Genomic DNA, 16,851 nt, shown 5'->3' with positions numbered 1-16,851 from the left:
TATGTATATATATATATATATATATATATGTGTGTGTGTGTCAGTGGTGGCTGGTGGGAGGAGCTATAGGAGGAAGGGCTCATGGTAAAGGCTGGAATGGAATAAATGGAATGGTATCAAACAGATCAAACATATAGAAACCACACATTAATTCCTTTCAAGCCATTACAATGAGCCCTTCCTCCTATAGCTGCTCCCACCAGTCTCCACTGGTGTGTATGTCTGTGTCTAAATGACTGTGTATAATAGCATTGTAAAATAGGAGGGTGGTGTGATGAATAATACCATATTTTGATATGCACTGGATAGTAAGTGCATCGAACTTTGCCACATTCAAAATGGCGACTATGTCTACCCAGGTCTACAGTACACTGCTGTTTCACAAGCCTCGTCTGAGTTCCCCTCCTCTCGGAGCAACAGTGCAAGTGCATAGACCGTTGTCCCTTGCGTCTGTTATCACAGGTTGTGGGAGCAGGTATGTTTCACAATGTTTGATGCTGTTTTTTTAAACAAATATGTAATTTGACATGTTTATTTTGATTTTGAATCGGTATTCCTGCATTTTCAATTACAGTGCTTAGAATACTTGCGAAGTAAACGGTCCGGTCTGGACAGCGGTATTTAAGTGCGCAGCATGTAATTATTGTTGCCTGAACAGCTTCACCATCATATGGTCCAGACAGCTCGGATAGCCTACTGTCGATAGTGAGTTATTATTCAGAGTTTTAAATATAACCGTTTTTCCTCAAGGTTTATTTATCAAAACAGCCTAGTTAAAGTTATAAACTATTCGGGATTTACGAGAAACTGCACGCTTTGTCTTTCAACTTTCTTTGCTAGTGACAACGTCTTCCTACAGTTGTAGCCTATACATTGTACATGTTGGGGGGCTACAATTGTACGGTAGCCTGCAGTATTTATTTGTAAGGTCAGTGTGATTGGCTGTGAAAGTGCTTATGCATGGCGCCTTTGTGTGACCTGTGACGTCGCCGAAAAGCCAGATTGGGGATGGGAGATTAGGAAAGTGCAGGGTAAAGCAGCTGCCTGACAATCTGTTCACCACCTTACATACACTCTCGAAGAGGTTTGTGTTTAGGATGTGCTCACTGGAGGTCACGTAGGGGCAGAGAGAAAGGTTGTTTCTGCTGTTGGACATGTGGGATCAGGAATCCACAATTTTGCCTATTTGCCTCATTGACCAACTATTCAACAAATGGTCCATATCTCTCTCTCTCCAGTTTCTTCTTGCTTCGATGTCTACTGCAGTGCGTTTGCTTTACTGCCCCAGGCCAGGTAAGACTAGACACCTGTAAATCAAATTGCTATCATTGGGGGGGGGGGCTTACATGTGTCACTGTCTATTCTGTTTATTTGGTAGGCACCTTTGGAGTTATCAGCCCCGGTTTGGTTCGACACTTCAGCCTCAGTGTGCAGAGAGGGATGTACAGTAAGTAACACAAATGTTGATATTCAGTAGTACCCATAACAATGAATTTGATTTGGCTTCATAGCTGCCTCTCTCATCTCTTGTTCTCTTCTTTGTCCTCTCTTGTTCTCCTCTCGCTCTCATCTTGTTCTCCTTTCTCTGTGTGTGTGTGTGTGTGTGTATAGAGTATGTGAATGCCAAGGAACTTCCTCTTGATATGAGGTCCATCACAGACCGAGCTGCTCAGACTCTCCTGTGGACCGAGCTCTTCAGAGGTGACACACACCACTTGAATAACACAGTTTCTCTGGAGTCCCCCCCTCTAAAATAAAAATACAAATCAAAGTACAGACTCTACCGACCACTGTCCATGGTGCTGAAATTGTGACATGTCTATGCGGCTGCAAACATTGATAGGTTTTCTGGGGTGCCAGGGTTTAGCTTAGCTTTAGCTAATGGATTAATGTGTATTGGTAGGCCTATTTGGTCGGCATTTTCTCATGTTAAGCCTAACATTTCACAAAGCTATACACAGTGTCGCAATGCTGCTATTTTTAGACTGCTGGTTGGCAGCAATAATGCAATTAAAGTTGGACATTCAAACATTGCAGATTGTAAAATAAATGTTTGATGCAACAGCATACTAATCAGCTACCAATTAATTTTGGGGGGGAATATACAACTGTCCTGTATAGGTTACCAGAGCCTGCATGAGATGAGCCATCCTCACTCTCTCACCCAGCTTGGGTAAAAAGTTGTGCGTATAACAAGTCTATTAATACCAAATAATAGTCAGTCCACTCTCAAAACACTAGCTTATTAGGGTTTGTTTCATTATGCAGTGTACTATCTATAGCTATATACCGTATTTAGCTTTTTATAAAAATTCACATCAAATAGCCTAACAATGAGGAAAAAGTAGTTGTCTTGAGGATAAATTCAGCCACTATTTATTGTTGAACTGGGCAGATTTTGTCTGGCTAGTAGCCTACACGAATGGACTGCAATATTCAAGGTGAATTAAGAGACTCCCCTGGTGTCCTGAAGGCTTCCTTTTTTGTGTGCAAATGTTTTCGCCACGGGCTGTAGGTCCAGGTTGGGAGCCTGACTGTTTTCTATAGTGAGTATTACCAACCCAGACAGTCTTTCCTGAGACATTGTGCGTTATATGTCCATTGTGCTGCACACAATTTAAACGCAGTCTTGAATGATGCATGCCAAGATAGACCAGAGATAAGAGACAGTTGATATTGCAACCACACAACTCAAACGCTGGTTCACCATGTATGAACAAAAACGTAAACCGCTATCTTTTGTTCAAGCCCTCAAGAAGTGTTGTCTGTTAAAGACGATAATCTGTTTGCATCTGGCAATTTATCGTCTGTCCAGTATCCAAATGACCTGTCCCCAGGGCTTCCTGTAGGCGACAGTTAATCTCTTTCCTTAACGCGTTGAGGCTGGCAATTAAGAATGAGAGGCTCAATTGAAGATGTTACAAACTTGCTCATTTTGAAGCACAACTCCCTTCACAGTTTTCCTGACGTTGCTACATAAATATAGCTGTTTTTACCATCCCTGTAACTGTCGCTTCTGCAGAGATTTTTGTTTTCTAAACTAAAAACCACAAAGAACTACCTGAGTAAGCTCCCCCTCATTCACTTTTTTCAGCCACATTCCTGAAGCCCAAGAAACAAACGCTTAGCTTCCTAGTATATATGGAAAAGGTTTATGAATGACTTTTTGGAGGGTTACTGTCAAAATGATTTATTAAGTCAAATAAAATAGACATCGATGACAGACGAATGGGACCCCAGAGCTCGTGGGCCTTGCGGTACTCCAGTGATGCGCACACACACACACCTTAAGTAACATTTCTTTACCTGTCTTTCCCACACACTCCTCCAGGATTGGGGATGACTATGAGTTACCTATTCCGCGAGCCCGCTACCATCAACTACCCGTTTGAGAAGGGTCCCCTGTCTCCTCGTTTCCGTGGTGAACACGCTCTGCGCCGGTACCCCAATGGAGAGGAGCGCTGTATCGCCTGCAAGCTGTGTGAGGCTGTCTGCCCTGCCCAGGTGACCCATATACACCCACATAAACACACTGGTAAAGCACTACACTGCCCTCAATGCCCTGGCCACTATACTCACTAGTACTACAAACTACTGTATGTAGGCATATGCATCATTAATACCTGCTTGCCTTCGTAAAGTATTCAGACCCCTTGACTTTTTCCACATTGCAATAGGTTACAGCCTTATTCTAAAATTGATTACATAGTTTTTTTCCATCCATCAATTGACACACAATACCCCATAATGACAAAGCAAAAACAGATTTTTACTCATTTATAAAAATTAACTTAAATATCACATTTGCATAAGTATTAAGTATTAAGACCCTTTACTCAGTACTTTGTTGAAGCACCTTTGGCAGCGATTACAGCCTCAAGTCTTCTTGGGTATGATGCTACAAGTTTGGCACACCTGTATTTGGGGAGTTTCTCCCATTCCTCTCTGCAGATCCTCTCAAGCTCTGTCTGGTTGGATGGGGAGCGTCGCTGCACAGCTATTTTCAGTTCCCTCCAGAGATGTTTGATCGGGTTCAAGTCCGGGCTCTGGCTGGGCCACTCAAGGAAATTCAGAGACTTGTCCCGAAGCTACTCCTGTGTTGTTTTGGCTGTGTGCTTAGGGTTGTTGTCCTGTTGGAAAGTGAAACTTCGCCCCAATCTGAACTCCCGAGTGCTCTGGAGCAGGTTTTCATCGATCTTTCTGTACTTAGCTCCGTTCATCTGTGCCTCGAACCTGACTAGTCTCCCAGTCCCCGCCGCTCAAAAACATCCCCACAGCATGATGCTGCCACCACCATGCTTCACTGTAGGGATGGTGCCAGGGTTCCTCCAGACGTGACGCTTGGCATTCAGGCCAAATAGTTCAATCTTGGTTTCATCAGACCAGAGAATCTTGTTTCTCATGGTCTGAAAGTCTTTAGGTTCCTTTTGGCAAACTCCAAGCGGGCTGTCATCTGCCTTTTACTGAGAAGTGGCTTCAGTCTGGCAACTCTACCATAAAGGCCTGATTGGTGGAGTGTTGCAGAGATGGTTGTCCTTCTGGAAGGTTCTCCCATGTCCACAGAGGAACGCTAGAGTTCTGTCAGAGTGACCATCGGGTTCTTGGTCACCTCCCTGACCAAGGCTCTTCTACCCCAATTGCTCAGTTTGGCCGGGTGGCCAGCTCTAGGAATAGTCTTGGTGGTTCCAAACTTCTTCCATTTAAGAATGATGGAGGCCACTGTGTTCTTGGGACTCTTCAATGCTGCAGACATTTTTTAGTAACCTTCCTCAACGCAATCCTGTCTCGGAGTTCTACGGACAATTCCTTTGACCTCATGGCTTGGGTTTTGCTCTGACATGCACTGTCAACTGTGGGACCTTATGAAATCAATTGAATTTACCACAGGTGGACAGCAATCAAGTTGTAGAAACATCTTAAGGATGATCAATGGGAATAGGATGCACCTGAGCTTAATTTCGAGTGGCATATGTAAATAAGGTATTTATGTCTAAAAACCTGTTTTTACTTTGTCATTATGGGGTATTATGTGTAGATTGAGGATTTTCTATTTTTGTTCATCCATTTTAGAACAAGGCTGTAATGTAACAGAATGTGGAAAAAGTCAAGGGGTCTGAATACTTTCCGAAGTCACTGTATATACAAAAGTATGCGGACAACCCTTCAAATTAGTGTATTTGGCTATTTCAGCCACACCCGTTTCTGACAGGTGTAGAAAATCGAGCACACATGCATTCTCCATAGACAAACATTGGCAATAGAGCGGCATTACTGATGAGCTCAGTGACTTTCAATGTGGCACCGTCATAGGATGCCACCTTTCCAACAAGTCAGTTCGTCAAATTTCTGCCCTACTAGAGCTGCCCCGGTCAACTGTAAGTCCTGTTATTGTAACATGTGGAAACGTCAAGGAGCAACAATGGCTTAGCCGCGAAGTGGTAGACCTCACAGAACAGGATCGCTGAAGCGGGTAAAAATTGTCTGTCCTCGGTTGCAACACTCACTACCGAGTTCCAAACTGACTCTGGAAGCAACATCAGCACAAGAATTGTTCTTCTTATTCGATGGGGTTTAACAGCGGTTGGCATCCAATGTTAATGGTGCATTACCTCCACCAGCTGGACAGGGTATTGAATAAGAAACAAACAAAAAACATTCCTGGAAAGTGGAATACAACGACATACAAAAAACATCATACTTCTTCATTCACAGTCCACTTCAAAATACATCCCTACACAGCCTCAGGGGCCTGTGATGGGGTTACATTCACCGACGGGATTTCTTGCACTGCCTCGGCTATGAAATCGTGAAGACCCAAAAAACATTCAGCGGCATTCACAATGATTCCAATTTTCTTCGATTTCTCTGCTTGTGCTGTACAGTTTATGATCCTTGCAATAAATTCCACCAAGTCCACCTTTTTTTAACATGTGGCATTTCACTATCTCTCGGGTTGATGAGAAACATTCACTGGTCTTGGTGGCTCTTACTGCCATTGCTTCTTCCCTGCCACTTGTTCCTTCCAATATTCTCACCGCCGCCAGATAGGAGACATGCTGGACACGCCTTTCCCGTGCCACCTCATTCTCCTTCACCCTAACAGGGCATTCCAAGAATTCAGGCACACGTTCACCTCCACAGTTGCAGCATTTCCCTTCATCTGGCATACAATATTTTTTCCCTTCTGCACACACTTGACACATGACCAAATCTTTTATGTGTATGACACTGAAGGGGCTTGTGCACAGAAGCTCTTACAGGGTATACCATGAATCCTAACTTTAGATGTGAAGGGAGGGACTCTTCCTCAAAGAACAGTAGCATGGATGAAGTGAACTTCTTTTCTCCGTCCACCTCACCTCAATCGACGAGCACCAACCACTCCATCGATGTCTTCAGTTATATCCTCTGCATTTTTTTCTTGAGCCACCGCAGAAATATCCCCCTTGATAGGCTCCCTGCAACGAAAATCCATACAGGAAACATTCCAGTCCGATATCATTATGAGTCTTAAAACACGCTTGTTCTGCTCCGCAGACACACAAAAAATCAAAATAAGACCACGTCTTGTGACTCTCACTGACTCCACACTTTCTTCCAACACATTCCAGATGTTCCTGGGGATGTTACACGGATTTCCCAAGTATCATTGATCCAAAACCCTGACTCCGACCAAAGAAAATGTTTTCCTATTTTCCAACAGCTTTACTTCTTTTGTTTCCCTTTTTTTCTTTGTCACCGTAGCCCACTCATTCTCACTTTCTGTACTATTAGCTTCACTCGACTCACTAGCCATTTCAAACAAAACCTCAGTGTCCGCCATCTCCGTTCCACCGTTTCCCAAACTCAGTTCTGGGTGCACGTTTTGGTTCTTCCGGCCATATCTTTCTTTAGCTATCTATCTACATGTATGAACTTGGTTTATCGTTGATAAAACCACACAATAATTGTTTATCGGTAGCTCGATGAAATGGGTTTCCATGACCGAGCAGCTGCACACAAGCCTAAGATCACCATGTGCAATGCCAAGCATTGGCTAGAGTGGTGTTAAGCTTGCCGCCATTGGATTCTGGATCAGTGGAAACGCGTTCTCAGGAGTAATGAATCACGCTTCACCATCTGGCAGTCCGACAGACAAATCTGGGTTTGGTGGATGCCAGGAGAACGCCACCTGCATCAATGCATAGTGCCAACTGTAAAGTTTGGTGGAGGAGGAATAATGGTCTGGGCTTTTTTTCATGGTTCGGGCTAGGCCCCTTAGTTCCAGTGAAGGGAAATCTTAACACTACAGCATGCAATGACATTCAAGATGATCCTGTACTTCCAACTTTGTGGCAACAGTTTTGGGAAGGCTCTTCCCTGTTTCAGCATGACAATACCCCAGTGCAAAAAGTGAGGTCCATACAGAAATGGTTTGTCGAGATTGGTGTGGAAGAACTTGACTGGCCTGCACAGAGCCCTGACCTCAATCCCATCGAACACCTTTGGGAGGAATTGGAACGCCGACTGTGAGCCAGGCGTAATCACCCAATATCAATGCCCGACTTCACTAATGCACTTGTGGCTGAATAGAAGCAAGTCCCCGCAGCAATGTTCCATCAGCTAGTGGAAAGCCTTCCCAGAAGAGTGGAGGATGTTAAAGCAGCTAAGGGGGGACCAACTCCATATTTAATGCCCAGGATTTTGTAATGAGATGTTTGACGAGCAGGTGTCCACATACTTTTAGTCATGTAGTGTACCTGCAGTCCATAACACTATCCAGGGTATCGGTAACTTCATATACTTTACTATGCAATGGTACACCAACCAGGTAACCCCTACAGTTACCTCCCCCGGTAAGGTAATTGAATACCCACTGCACAGCTCATAGGGTACACACTGGTTGTGTCCGAATACCCATAGCAGCTTACTACATACTTAAACTGAATACTCATTTTCACGTTCGATCTAGTAGAATTCACTTGTCTTTTCCGACGCACGTGTTTGACAACAGCTGATAATCAGATAAATTGACGCGCTGTTCTACAATGAACAAATGGCGGGAGTCAACGTAATCGCGCATTAGATGACGCAATCTTGAGTACTGTTTTGGATATTTCACATATTATTACACTTTCTGTTTTTATATTATTTAGTACGACGGTATTGGTATTCGGACACTGACATAGTTTATTTCCCTCTGCCTGCTCATTCTGTCCTCTCTCTGCTGCCCCCTGTCTGCCCCAGGCCATTACCATTGAGGCTGAGACTCGTGCAGACGGCAGCAGAAGAACCACTCGCTACGACATTGACATGACCAAGTGCATCTACTGTGGCTTCTGCCAGGAGGCCTGCCCTGTTGATGCTATTGTGGAGGTGAACAGCTGGAAATCTCACACACTCACCGCTTGTCAAATTCTAGTGGCTTTGGTCATAAGAGAACAGAACTTTCATTTGCATATTCTCCAACTTCTGGTGTATTCTAGGGTTAAGGGTTTCTGGACTTATTTCACTTTTTCATGTCCTTCAGGGTCCAAACTTTGAGTTTGCTACGGAGACCCACGAGGAGTTGCTGTACAACAAAGAGAAGCTGCTGAACAATGGAGATCAGTGGGAGTCGGAGATTGCTGCCAACATACAGGCAGACTACCTCTATAGATAGACCATCATACTGGCACACCAACCACCATCATACTGGCTAACTACCTATACTATGCATGATGTAAACACTAAGACAATCCTATGTCAATTAATAATACACCAACTACGCAATAGATCATACTTTTAACATAGAGCCAGTCAAAGTCAAATAAACACGCACAAGTGTAAAAGCAAAAGCGCACACATTTGCATTAATCACTATTTGATTTAAGTGTATACCTCATGCAAATGTTGTCATATGAGATTTTGAATAAGCATTATAATAACTGTAGCTTATTTGTAAGAAGAAAATAAATTGTGTTCTGAAGGCCTCCTGTTTGTACTTTTTCATACTGATTTGGGCATGAAGTACATGTGTGATTGAATGAAGATTAGAAAGAGATGGGTTGGCATAGTTTGAATACAAATATTATAGCTTGCACTCTTCCATTGTCTAGAAATCATATGGCCAAATTGCAGAAGAAATTACTGGGGGGAAAAAGCAACCATGGCAACAACAAAAAAACATGCATGTTACATTTTACAAAACGTTCATAATTTGTTTTTAAACCACCATAACGCTTTACTACCTACGTGTATATCACTGAGAGTCGCAACGTTTTTAATATCTCAATTGTTGCAACAAAAACAGTTTTATCGCTGGCGTTGATCACGTGATATGAGCGGAAACGGACTCAGGTCGTAGCTGAATCTCCCGCGGACGCAGCCATTTACTCTTTTCCGCTTCGTTTCAACGCCGGGTGAGTCTGAACATTTTTCCTGATGTGATGCTAGTCTTAATTCAATTTGTAATCATTGTGAATCAAAATTGGGACAATCAGAGACACCAAAGTGCGTTATTGGTGTATTTATACCTTCAGTTAAGTAATTATTTTGGCAATAAGCGAAGTTGTTAGACAGTTTTATTGATTTCTAAGACCACGTTAGCTTTGTGAGTAGCTCCAGTAGCGAAATGCTAGCTAGCGTTAGATGGCAACTTTAATTTATTGTTTCGTTTATAGATTTGATTGAGGATGTTTCGTTATATTGTTATTGTCCATATTAAAGATCAGATTGTAGCAGTTTTGTGCAGGGTTAATTTGTTACATAACAGAACCATTACTTAGACTGTGAACTAGCCAGAGAACAGATTGTGCTGCACAGACATTGTTCCAGCCGAAACTAGAAAAGTGCGGCAGCCTGCTGAATGGCGCACTCAAACGCTAACTAGCTAACGTACGCGCTAGCTAGCCGTCCTCGGCGTTTAGACTGCATGCTGTGCTAGCTAGCCATCCTCGGCGTTTAGACTGCATGCTGTGCTAGCTAGCCATCCTCGGCGTTTAGACTGCATGCTGTGCTAACTAGCCATCCTCGGCGTTTAGACTGCATGCTGTGCTAGCTAGCCATCCTCGGCGTTTAGACTGCATGCTGTGCTAGCTAGCCATCCTCGGCGTTTAGACTGCATGCTGTGCTGGCTAGCTAACTAACGTGACATCACCCGAACTGATTAATATTATATTTAGAAGTCATAACTACAGGCCTGAATTTAGGTTATCGATCGGATTGTTTACACGTTGTAATGTCCTGATTTGTCAGATGTCCGGAAATATGCAAAGGTTTAGGAATAAGTTGCTAGTTGAATAAAACGCGCAGCTAGTTACCAAGGTTTCTTGTTGGTTAGCTTGGACGCGTGCTGCTATGTCGAATGGTTGTTTGGTTGTTGTAGTTCAGTGGTTCACAAACCGCTGTGGGGCGGGGGACCTAAATAAGAAAACATTTGTATAAAGGAACTCTGTCAGGCTTTAAAAATGCTTTTGAAAGTTGTAATAGTGCCGATTCGAAATTGGTTAGTGCATTGTCAGTTAATCTTGTCATTTTCGTCATTGCACACTTTAGAGCGCTATTTATAACTGTCCAGATCAAATAGCCCATGTCAGCTAAGGTTTCTTTATTTCGTTTTTTTAGCCCATGTATATTATAATTTGTCACTCAATGTCACATTAAACACGAGCAAATGTGTAGAATTGCAGAAAACAAAATTTAAACCAGCAAAATTCTCTCCAATAAGGGGTGTCAAAAGAAATGGACAGTGCGGAAAAAGTTTGGGAACCCCCTTTGCAAAACTACAATCTCAATAGCCACTACTAGTTAGTTAGTTGATCCAGCTAGCCAGCTAACTATACTAGCAGCTAACCATACCATCCGGTCTATGTTTTAGGAGAACATAAAAAACCCACGACACATTCCACAATGGCAGAGGGAGAGCCGCAGGTCCAGTTCAAGGTGAGGGTTTTTCCTTCTATCTCACACATGTACTGTTTATTTTGTTTTAGAACATGAAGCATGTCATGGATAACTAGCCCCTCCCCCCATGTGTTCCAACTTCTAACCTCTTACCCTCTCAGCTTGTGTTGGTTGGCGATGGAGGAACGGGAAAGACCACTTTCGTCAAAAGACATTTGACGGGAGAGTTTGAGAAGAAATATGTTGGTAAGTCACTCCCCATCAGCATGTAATTACTTACACCAACACACCCATTTATAGCGCGAACCCACCAACACATCCACATGTTTTAGGCCTTTGCACTCAGTCTGTAGTGGTAGAATGGTTTGTTGGAGTTTTAGTCATAAGAAAGAGGGGATACATGGAGGCACCAGATAAGTGTGCAGCAAGGGATTGACTCGGAATGAAACCAACAGCCACCGTTCCAGCACCAGCCTTGTAAACACCTGTTTCTAAACTCTCTTTCTCTTCTGCCCACTTCCTATTTTCTCTTCCTTATTTCTCGCTACCCCTCCTTGTCTCCCTCTCATCTGTCCCTTCTTTCGCCTGTCCTGATGGGTTTCTGTTCTTCTCTCCCCTTTCCCTTTTTCCAGCCACGCTGGGAGTGGAGGTGCACCCGCTGGTATTCCACACCAACAGAGGGGCCATCAAATATAATGTGTGGGACACAGCCGGGCAGGAGAAGTTTGGAGGGCTCCGAGATGGCTACTACATCCAAGGTATTGTATAAAAGTGCTTGTTTGCTTGGCCTGGAAGTTTTGCCAAGAGGAAAAACTCTGGGCCCTAGTTACTAAAAAGTAACTCCCTGCTCTACTGACATACTTGCCGACAGAGCTTTGCGGGGGGGCTGTCTAGTAGAGAATGACAAAGCTATTCTGGGTAAACTCTGCCCCCTCCAGTAAGGATGCTATGTTGACTAGATTCATGTTGTGACACTCCCTCTACATCCTTCTCTTGCTTTCTTTGCCTCTTCACTCTCTGAATCCCCTTCTGTACTTTCTTCCTCTGCTCTCTCTTTCCTCTCCTCCTTTCTGCTCTCCAGCCCAGTGCGCAATCATCATGTTTGACGTCACGTCCCGAGTCACCTACAAGAACGTACCCAACTGGCATCGTGATCTGGTGCGAGTCTGTGAGAACATTCCCATAGTCCTCTGTGGCAACAAGGTAGACATCAAAGACAGGAAAGTCAAAGCCAAGAGCATCGTATTCCATCGCAAGAAGAACCTCCAGGTACTAATTACACACTTTTTAATATTGTTGACTGGTGGTGTTGTACCAAGCCACCCCCTGTACCCGGGCTTTGAAATACTCCCCTCTGGGCACAGGTATAGGGCACCCCTCAGCAAGAAAAACAGAACTAGACAATAATTTGTGCCAGGCGTGATATCCCTCCTAAATAGTGTGGGCTAATGTTCCTATCTACTCAGTTAGGGCAGCAAGCCAGTCTTACCAATAAAACAATTTTTTAAATAGATTTATGCATGTATATTATGAGCGTTGTATTGAATGAATGCACTTATGAACGTTGTATTGTCAATTTTGTTTTGTATTTAAACACCACTTTAAACATGTGCATGACACTGCAACAAAACTTCCCCATGGGGACAATAAAGTCAGTAAGTATAGCAGTGTATCTGGGTTTCTGTGCAAACTGAGACTAGCCCTGATGAAAGAATGGGTAAATAAACATTTTACACCTTGTTCTCCACAGTTATGTTATAACCCTCTTCTCCCTCAGTACTACGACATCTCTGCCAAGAGTAATTACAACTTTGAGAAGCCCTTCCTGTGGCTAGCACGGAAGCTGATTGGAGACCCCAACCTGGAGTTCGTGGCCATGCCCGCTCTCGCCCCACCAGAGATCCTCATGGACCCCTCCCTCGCAGCGCAGTACGAGCATGACCTCAAAGTGAGTAGAACCGCACAGTGGCTCAGCATGGGTAGATGGACTGCGTCGAGACAGTCAAGTGTTATCGGTTTAAATTGGATCGGAAGGATCTGATCTTATCAGTGTCTTACCGTAGGAAATTAAATCAGAATGGCTAGATAATAACATGCATCAATGTTGCTGATTTGTAAATGGTGTATTGTCGTAACACTAACCGTTATTCACTTCTGGCTCCCCCTCTCCAGGTTGCATCAGAAACGGCGCTCCCAGATGAAGATGATGACCTTTAACCTGTTATGTATGTATGTATGCCCCCCCCCCCCCCCGTGTGTCAGGAAGTTGTTGGAGTTTGGCCCCTTTAAATGTAAAATCCCGTTGCAGATTTATTTTTATTTTGGAACTTTTTTCTGTTTCTGTTTTAAAACAGATAAAAATACAAACTTGGTAAAGTCGTGTGGTTCTCTAGTTTCATTGTAAGACACCCGCCCTAGTGTTGGCATGGTAATGTGCAACTCACCATCATCAAGCACCACCCTCTGCCCTTACCCGGCACACGCTTGGCTAAGGCCGACTGACCGGAAGCACTTGGGGGAATTAACTTTGAATAAAAACATTCTCAATACAACATGCATGTCTTTGATTCGTTGTTCTGACATGTCGTTGGGGGTAGAAGTTGAGCATTGTAGACTCAAATCTTTCCAGTAGCTGATTTATTACGCAGGGTTGGGGTGAATTTCAATTCAGGAAGTAAAACTGGAATTCAAATTTCCCTATGAGGAAAAGTTATTTTATTGTATTTTCTATAATTGAGTGGAAATGAAATGGGCTCTGACCCTGATACTCTGTATTGTGTGGTGTAACTTCTGAAGAAAACACCACCTACCCAGGTTCCTTTTTGATATGACTTAACAATATATTTCAATTATATATCTCCCAATGTCCTGGTGGGAATAACATGCATTTTTGCTTATCCAGTATGTGAGGGCATGTAGCTCACTGCAGATGTATTCCATTCTGTTTACTCAGGAGGACTTCATTGCAGACTCCTGGTGAGTCTTTAAACACCATGGTTTAATTAAGAGGTGCAACTACTTATTAAATATGGTCACAGATTTGAGGCTAATGTTATGTACTGAACAAAAATATAAACGCAACATGTAAATGTGTTGGTTTCATGCGCTGAAATTAAAGGTCGCATTTTCCATATGCTCAAAAAGCCTATTTCTCAAATTTTGTGAACAAATTTGTTTATGTACCTGTTACTGAGCGTTTCCCATTTGCCAAGATAATCCAGCCACCTGACCGGTGTGGCATGTAAAGAAGCTAATTAAACAGTGCTGTGGACAAAAGGCCACTAAAATGTGCAGTTATGATACAACACAATGCCACCGATGTCTCAAGTTTTGAGTGTGCAATTGAAATGTTAACTGCAGGAATGTCCACCAGAGCTGTTGCCAGATTATTGAATGTTCATTTCTCTACCATGAGCTGCCTCCGTCATTTTAGAGAACTTCGCAAAAGTCCAACCGCGTTTAACCACGCCAGCCCAGGACCTCCACATCCGGCTTCTTCACCTGGGGGATCGTCTGAGAGCAGCCAGTCGTACTGCTGACGAGACTGGAGTATTTCTATCTGTAATAAAGCCTTTTGTGGGGATAAACTCACTTGCCAAGTGGGTGGGCTTATGCTCTCCCAGGCCCACCTATGGCTGCGTCCCTGCCAAGTCATGTGAAATCCATAGATTAGTACCTAAAATATATTAGCCCTGGATTTCAGTACTCTACCCTGCACTTTAGAGACTACTGCCCGATGTACATAGTCACTTTAATAACGTTTACCTGCTGTCCTATATAACTAATGCTCCACACTTTTTGTGTTCATATACTGTCTATTCACACCATTATATTTATATTCTGGACTCAAACATTGCTTTTGTATTTTTTTTGTTAGGTATAACTGCAATGTTGGGGCAAAAAACAAGCATTTTGCTGCACCTGCGATAACATCTGCAAAATATGTGGTGACCAATAACATTTTATTTTAATTGCTGATGCTATGGGCTTTGAAGCCACCGGTAGGACATATTGGCGCTCACATATCATATAAAAGTATGTATTACATGCATTTCAAAAGCTTCAAAAATATTTTTTACAACGGTGTAGGAGTGCCAAGATGGTGGCTTCAACAAGGCGCCCCCAATCAGTACTCTAATGTCTATATAAATAATTTGTTGTGGCCTATTCCCCGCACTACGCTCTATTAGGTTGCAGTTTTGTCGGAAAAACCACCGGGTGTCAGCCTTGTTGCGTCTTAGAGAAATCAACATTCCCCGTACTGCAAGGCTCTGATTGTAGCCTCACTGATTGTGGACTCGTAACAGCCAGTGGTCCAATCAGAATGACGCGATACAGGATTTCAACAATTCTCAGCATTCACGAACGTTCCAGTCCTCAAATTCACTTTAATATGATTTGTGTTGATTATTGATTGGTTATGTCTGTGAATTGTTTAGTGTGTGTATTTTGAGGGAGAGAGTATGGTATTGTGCGCGAGGCTAGACGGCTACTTGCCCACTCTCATTCGTGGTGGTGCCATAATAAAACAATATAAAAGCTATCAAACTATCACTCACGGGCCACCCATAATAAACCCTTTCCTTATCCGCGCCACCCGCTCAAAAGCGATCTACCTAACGTATCACCCGGGGCAAACTACCTGCCCTCCAGGACACCTACAGCACCTGATGTCACAGGAAGACCAAACATATCATCAAGGACATCAACCACCTGAGTCACCGCCTGTTCACCCCGCTATCATCCAGCGGCGATGTCAGTACAGGTTAATCAAAGCTGAGACCGAGAGACTGAAAAATAGCTTCTATCTCAAGGCCATTAGACTGTTAAACAGCCGTCACTAGCCGGCTTCCACCCGCTAACGCACCTTCGTGGTTGCTGCCCTATATACATAGACTTGGAATCACTGGCCACTTTAATAATGTTTACATACTGCTTTACTCATCTCATATGCATATACAGTAGTATATTCTACAATATTTTAGTCAATATCACTCCGACATTGCTCAATCTAATATTTATATTTTTCTTAATTCCATTATTTTACTTTTCGATTAGTGTGTATTGTTGTGAACTGTTAGATACCACTGCGATTTTAACAGAGATAGATTACACATCTGTGTGACTGTAAATGAGTGAATGTAAGGTCCCACTAGAGGTGGGGCAGAATAGGCTATAAACATCGACCCTGTGTAGGCCTATTTACCAAACAAATGCATGCACATACCGGTGAGTAAATACGCAAAGACGTGGTGCACATTCCGATGCGTACAGGCTTTTTTCTACGAGAATATCCTAATGAACATCATATTGTCAATGTGGGTGTTTTCACTCTTGGTCCCTTTCAGACAATGTTTGTGAACTCAGTGAGGCTCCTTATATATATTTTTGGTCCAGTGTGAACACTCAAGCATTTCTAACTCCTCAAAAGAGTCCCCGAAGCAAACCGAACTGAAACCATCTCAAAAGGTGATCTGAGTTAGTTTCGCTTGGATTCCGTGATCTGGATCATTTTTAAGGTCAATGTGTACACAAAGCTCCCCAGGTTCAGTTGTCATTATTCCCGCACCACACACTAGACTACTGCAACACTGTTTTTTTTTTTTTTACCCCAGAATTCACTATTTTATTTTTTACTTAACCTTTATTTAACTAGGCAAGTCAGTTAAGAACAAATTCTTATTTACAGTGACGACCTACCAAAAGGCCTCCTGCGGGGACAGGGGCCTGGGATTAAAATAAATAAACACAACATAAATATAGGGCAAAACACACATCACAACAAGAGGGACAACACTAAATAAAGAGAGACCCAAGACAACAACATAGCAAGGCAGCGACACAACATGGTACAAATATTATTATTATTACTTTAAAGATGACTATATGTGAAAACACACTAAAGTTACATGAATTCCACTGAGAAGATACCTCCCCTTTATAGGACATGGTTGGCCAACACGCACAGGTAGGTATCACGCTGGTCTG

The 16,851-nt window shown here is 43.1% G+C and overlaps 2 protein-coding genes across 5 annotated transcripts; both read left to right on the top strand.

The window, feature by feature from the left end:
• Positions 1-394: 394 nt before the first annotated feature.
• On the top strand, positions 395-8,952 carry LOC139390671 (NADH-ubiquinone oxidoreductase subunit 8-like). Of its 2 annotated transcripts, none has more exons than XM_071137945.1 (7): positions 395-475; positions 1,239-1,293; positions 1,379-1,447; positions 1,612-1,701; positions 3,332-3,504; positions 8,227-8,355; positions 8,510-8,952. In XM_071137945.1, the coding sequence occupies exons 2-7, from the start codon at positions 1,254-1,256 to the stop codon at positions 8,639-8,641; spliced, it is 633 nt and encodes a 210-aa protein (XP_070994046.1). In that variant the 5' UTR covers positions 395-475; positions 1,239-1,253; the 3' UTR covers positions 8,642-8,952. The 2 variants fall into 2 exon arrangements, with proteins under 2 accessions (XP_070994046.1, XP_070994047.1); XM_071137946.1 differs by lacking the exon at positions 395-475 and adding an exon at positions 665-705 and having other exon boundaries at positions 8,510-8,773.
• Positions 8,953-9,341: 389 nt separating this feature from the next.
• LOC139391092 (GTP-binding nuclear protein Ran) lies at positions 9,342-13,415 on the top strand. 3 transcript variants are annotated; one of them, XM_071138607.1, is made up of 7 exons: positions 9,342-9,380; positions 10,838-10,902; positions 11,025-11,109; positions 11,496-11,621; positions 11,945-12,132; positions 12,641-12,811; positions 13,036-13,415. In XM_071138607.1, exons 2-7 carry the CDS (start codon positions 10,870-10,872, stop codon positions 13,078-13,080), a joined length of 648 nt encoding a protein of 215 aa, XP_070994708.1. In that variant the 5' UTR covers positions 9,342-9,380; positions 10,838-10,869; the 3' UTR covers positions 13,081-13,415. The 3 variants fall into 3 exon arrangements, with proteins under 3 accessions (XP_070994708.1, XP_070994707.1, XP_070994709.1); XM_071138606.1 differs by having other exon boundaries at positions 9,380-9,471; XM_071138608.1 differs by lacking the exon at positions 9,342-9,380.
• The last annotated feature ends 3,436 nt before the right edge of the window (positions 13,416-16,851 follow it).

The sequence above is a fragment of the Oncorhynchus clarkii genome, chromosome 31 (assembly GCF_045791955.1).
Source record: "Oncorhynchus clarkii lewisi isolate Uvic-CL-2024 chromosome 31, UVic_Ocla_1.0, whole genome shotgun sequence".
Taxonomy (NCBI): domain Eukaryota; kingdom Metazoa; phylum Chordata; class Actinopteri; order Salmoniformes; family Salmonidae; genus Oncorhynchus; species Oncorhynchus clarkii.
The sequence above is the reverse complement of the archived record's forward strand: the minus strand, read 5'-3'. Positions and strand labels throughout refer to the sequence as shown.

Coding starts and splice junctions, on each gene's coding strand:
- LOC139390671 (XM_071137945.1), top strand. CDS start 1,254: ATGTCTACTGCAGTGCGTTTGCTTTACTGCCCCAGGCCAG. Junction 1,294..1,378: donor GCTTTACTGCCCCAGGCCAG/GTAAGACTAGAC, acceptor TTTATTTGGTAG/GCACCTTTGGAGTTATCAGC. Junction 1,702..3,331: donor GTGGACCGAGCTCTTCAGAG/GTGACACACACC, acceptor ACACTCCTCCAG/GATTGGGGATGACTATGAGT.
- LOC139391092 (XM_071138606.1), top strand. CDS start 9,408: ATGCTAGTCTTAATTCAATTTGTAATCATTGTGAATCAAAATTGGGAC. Junction 11,110..11,495: donor GTTTGAGAAGAAATATGTTG/GTAAGTCACTCC, acceptor CCCTTTTTCCAG/CCACGCTGGGAGTGGAGGTG. Junction 11,622..11,944: donor AGATGGCTACTACATCCAAG/GTATTGTATAAA, acceptor TCTGCTCTCCAG/CCCAGTGCGCAATCATCATG.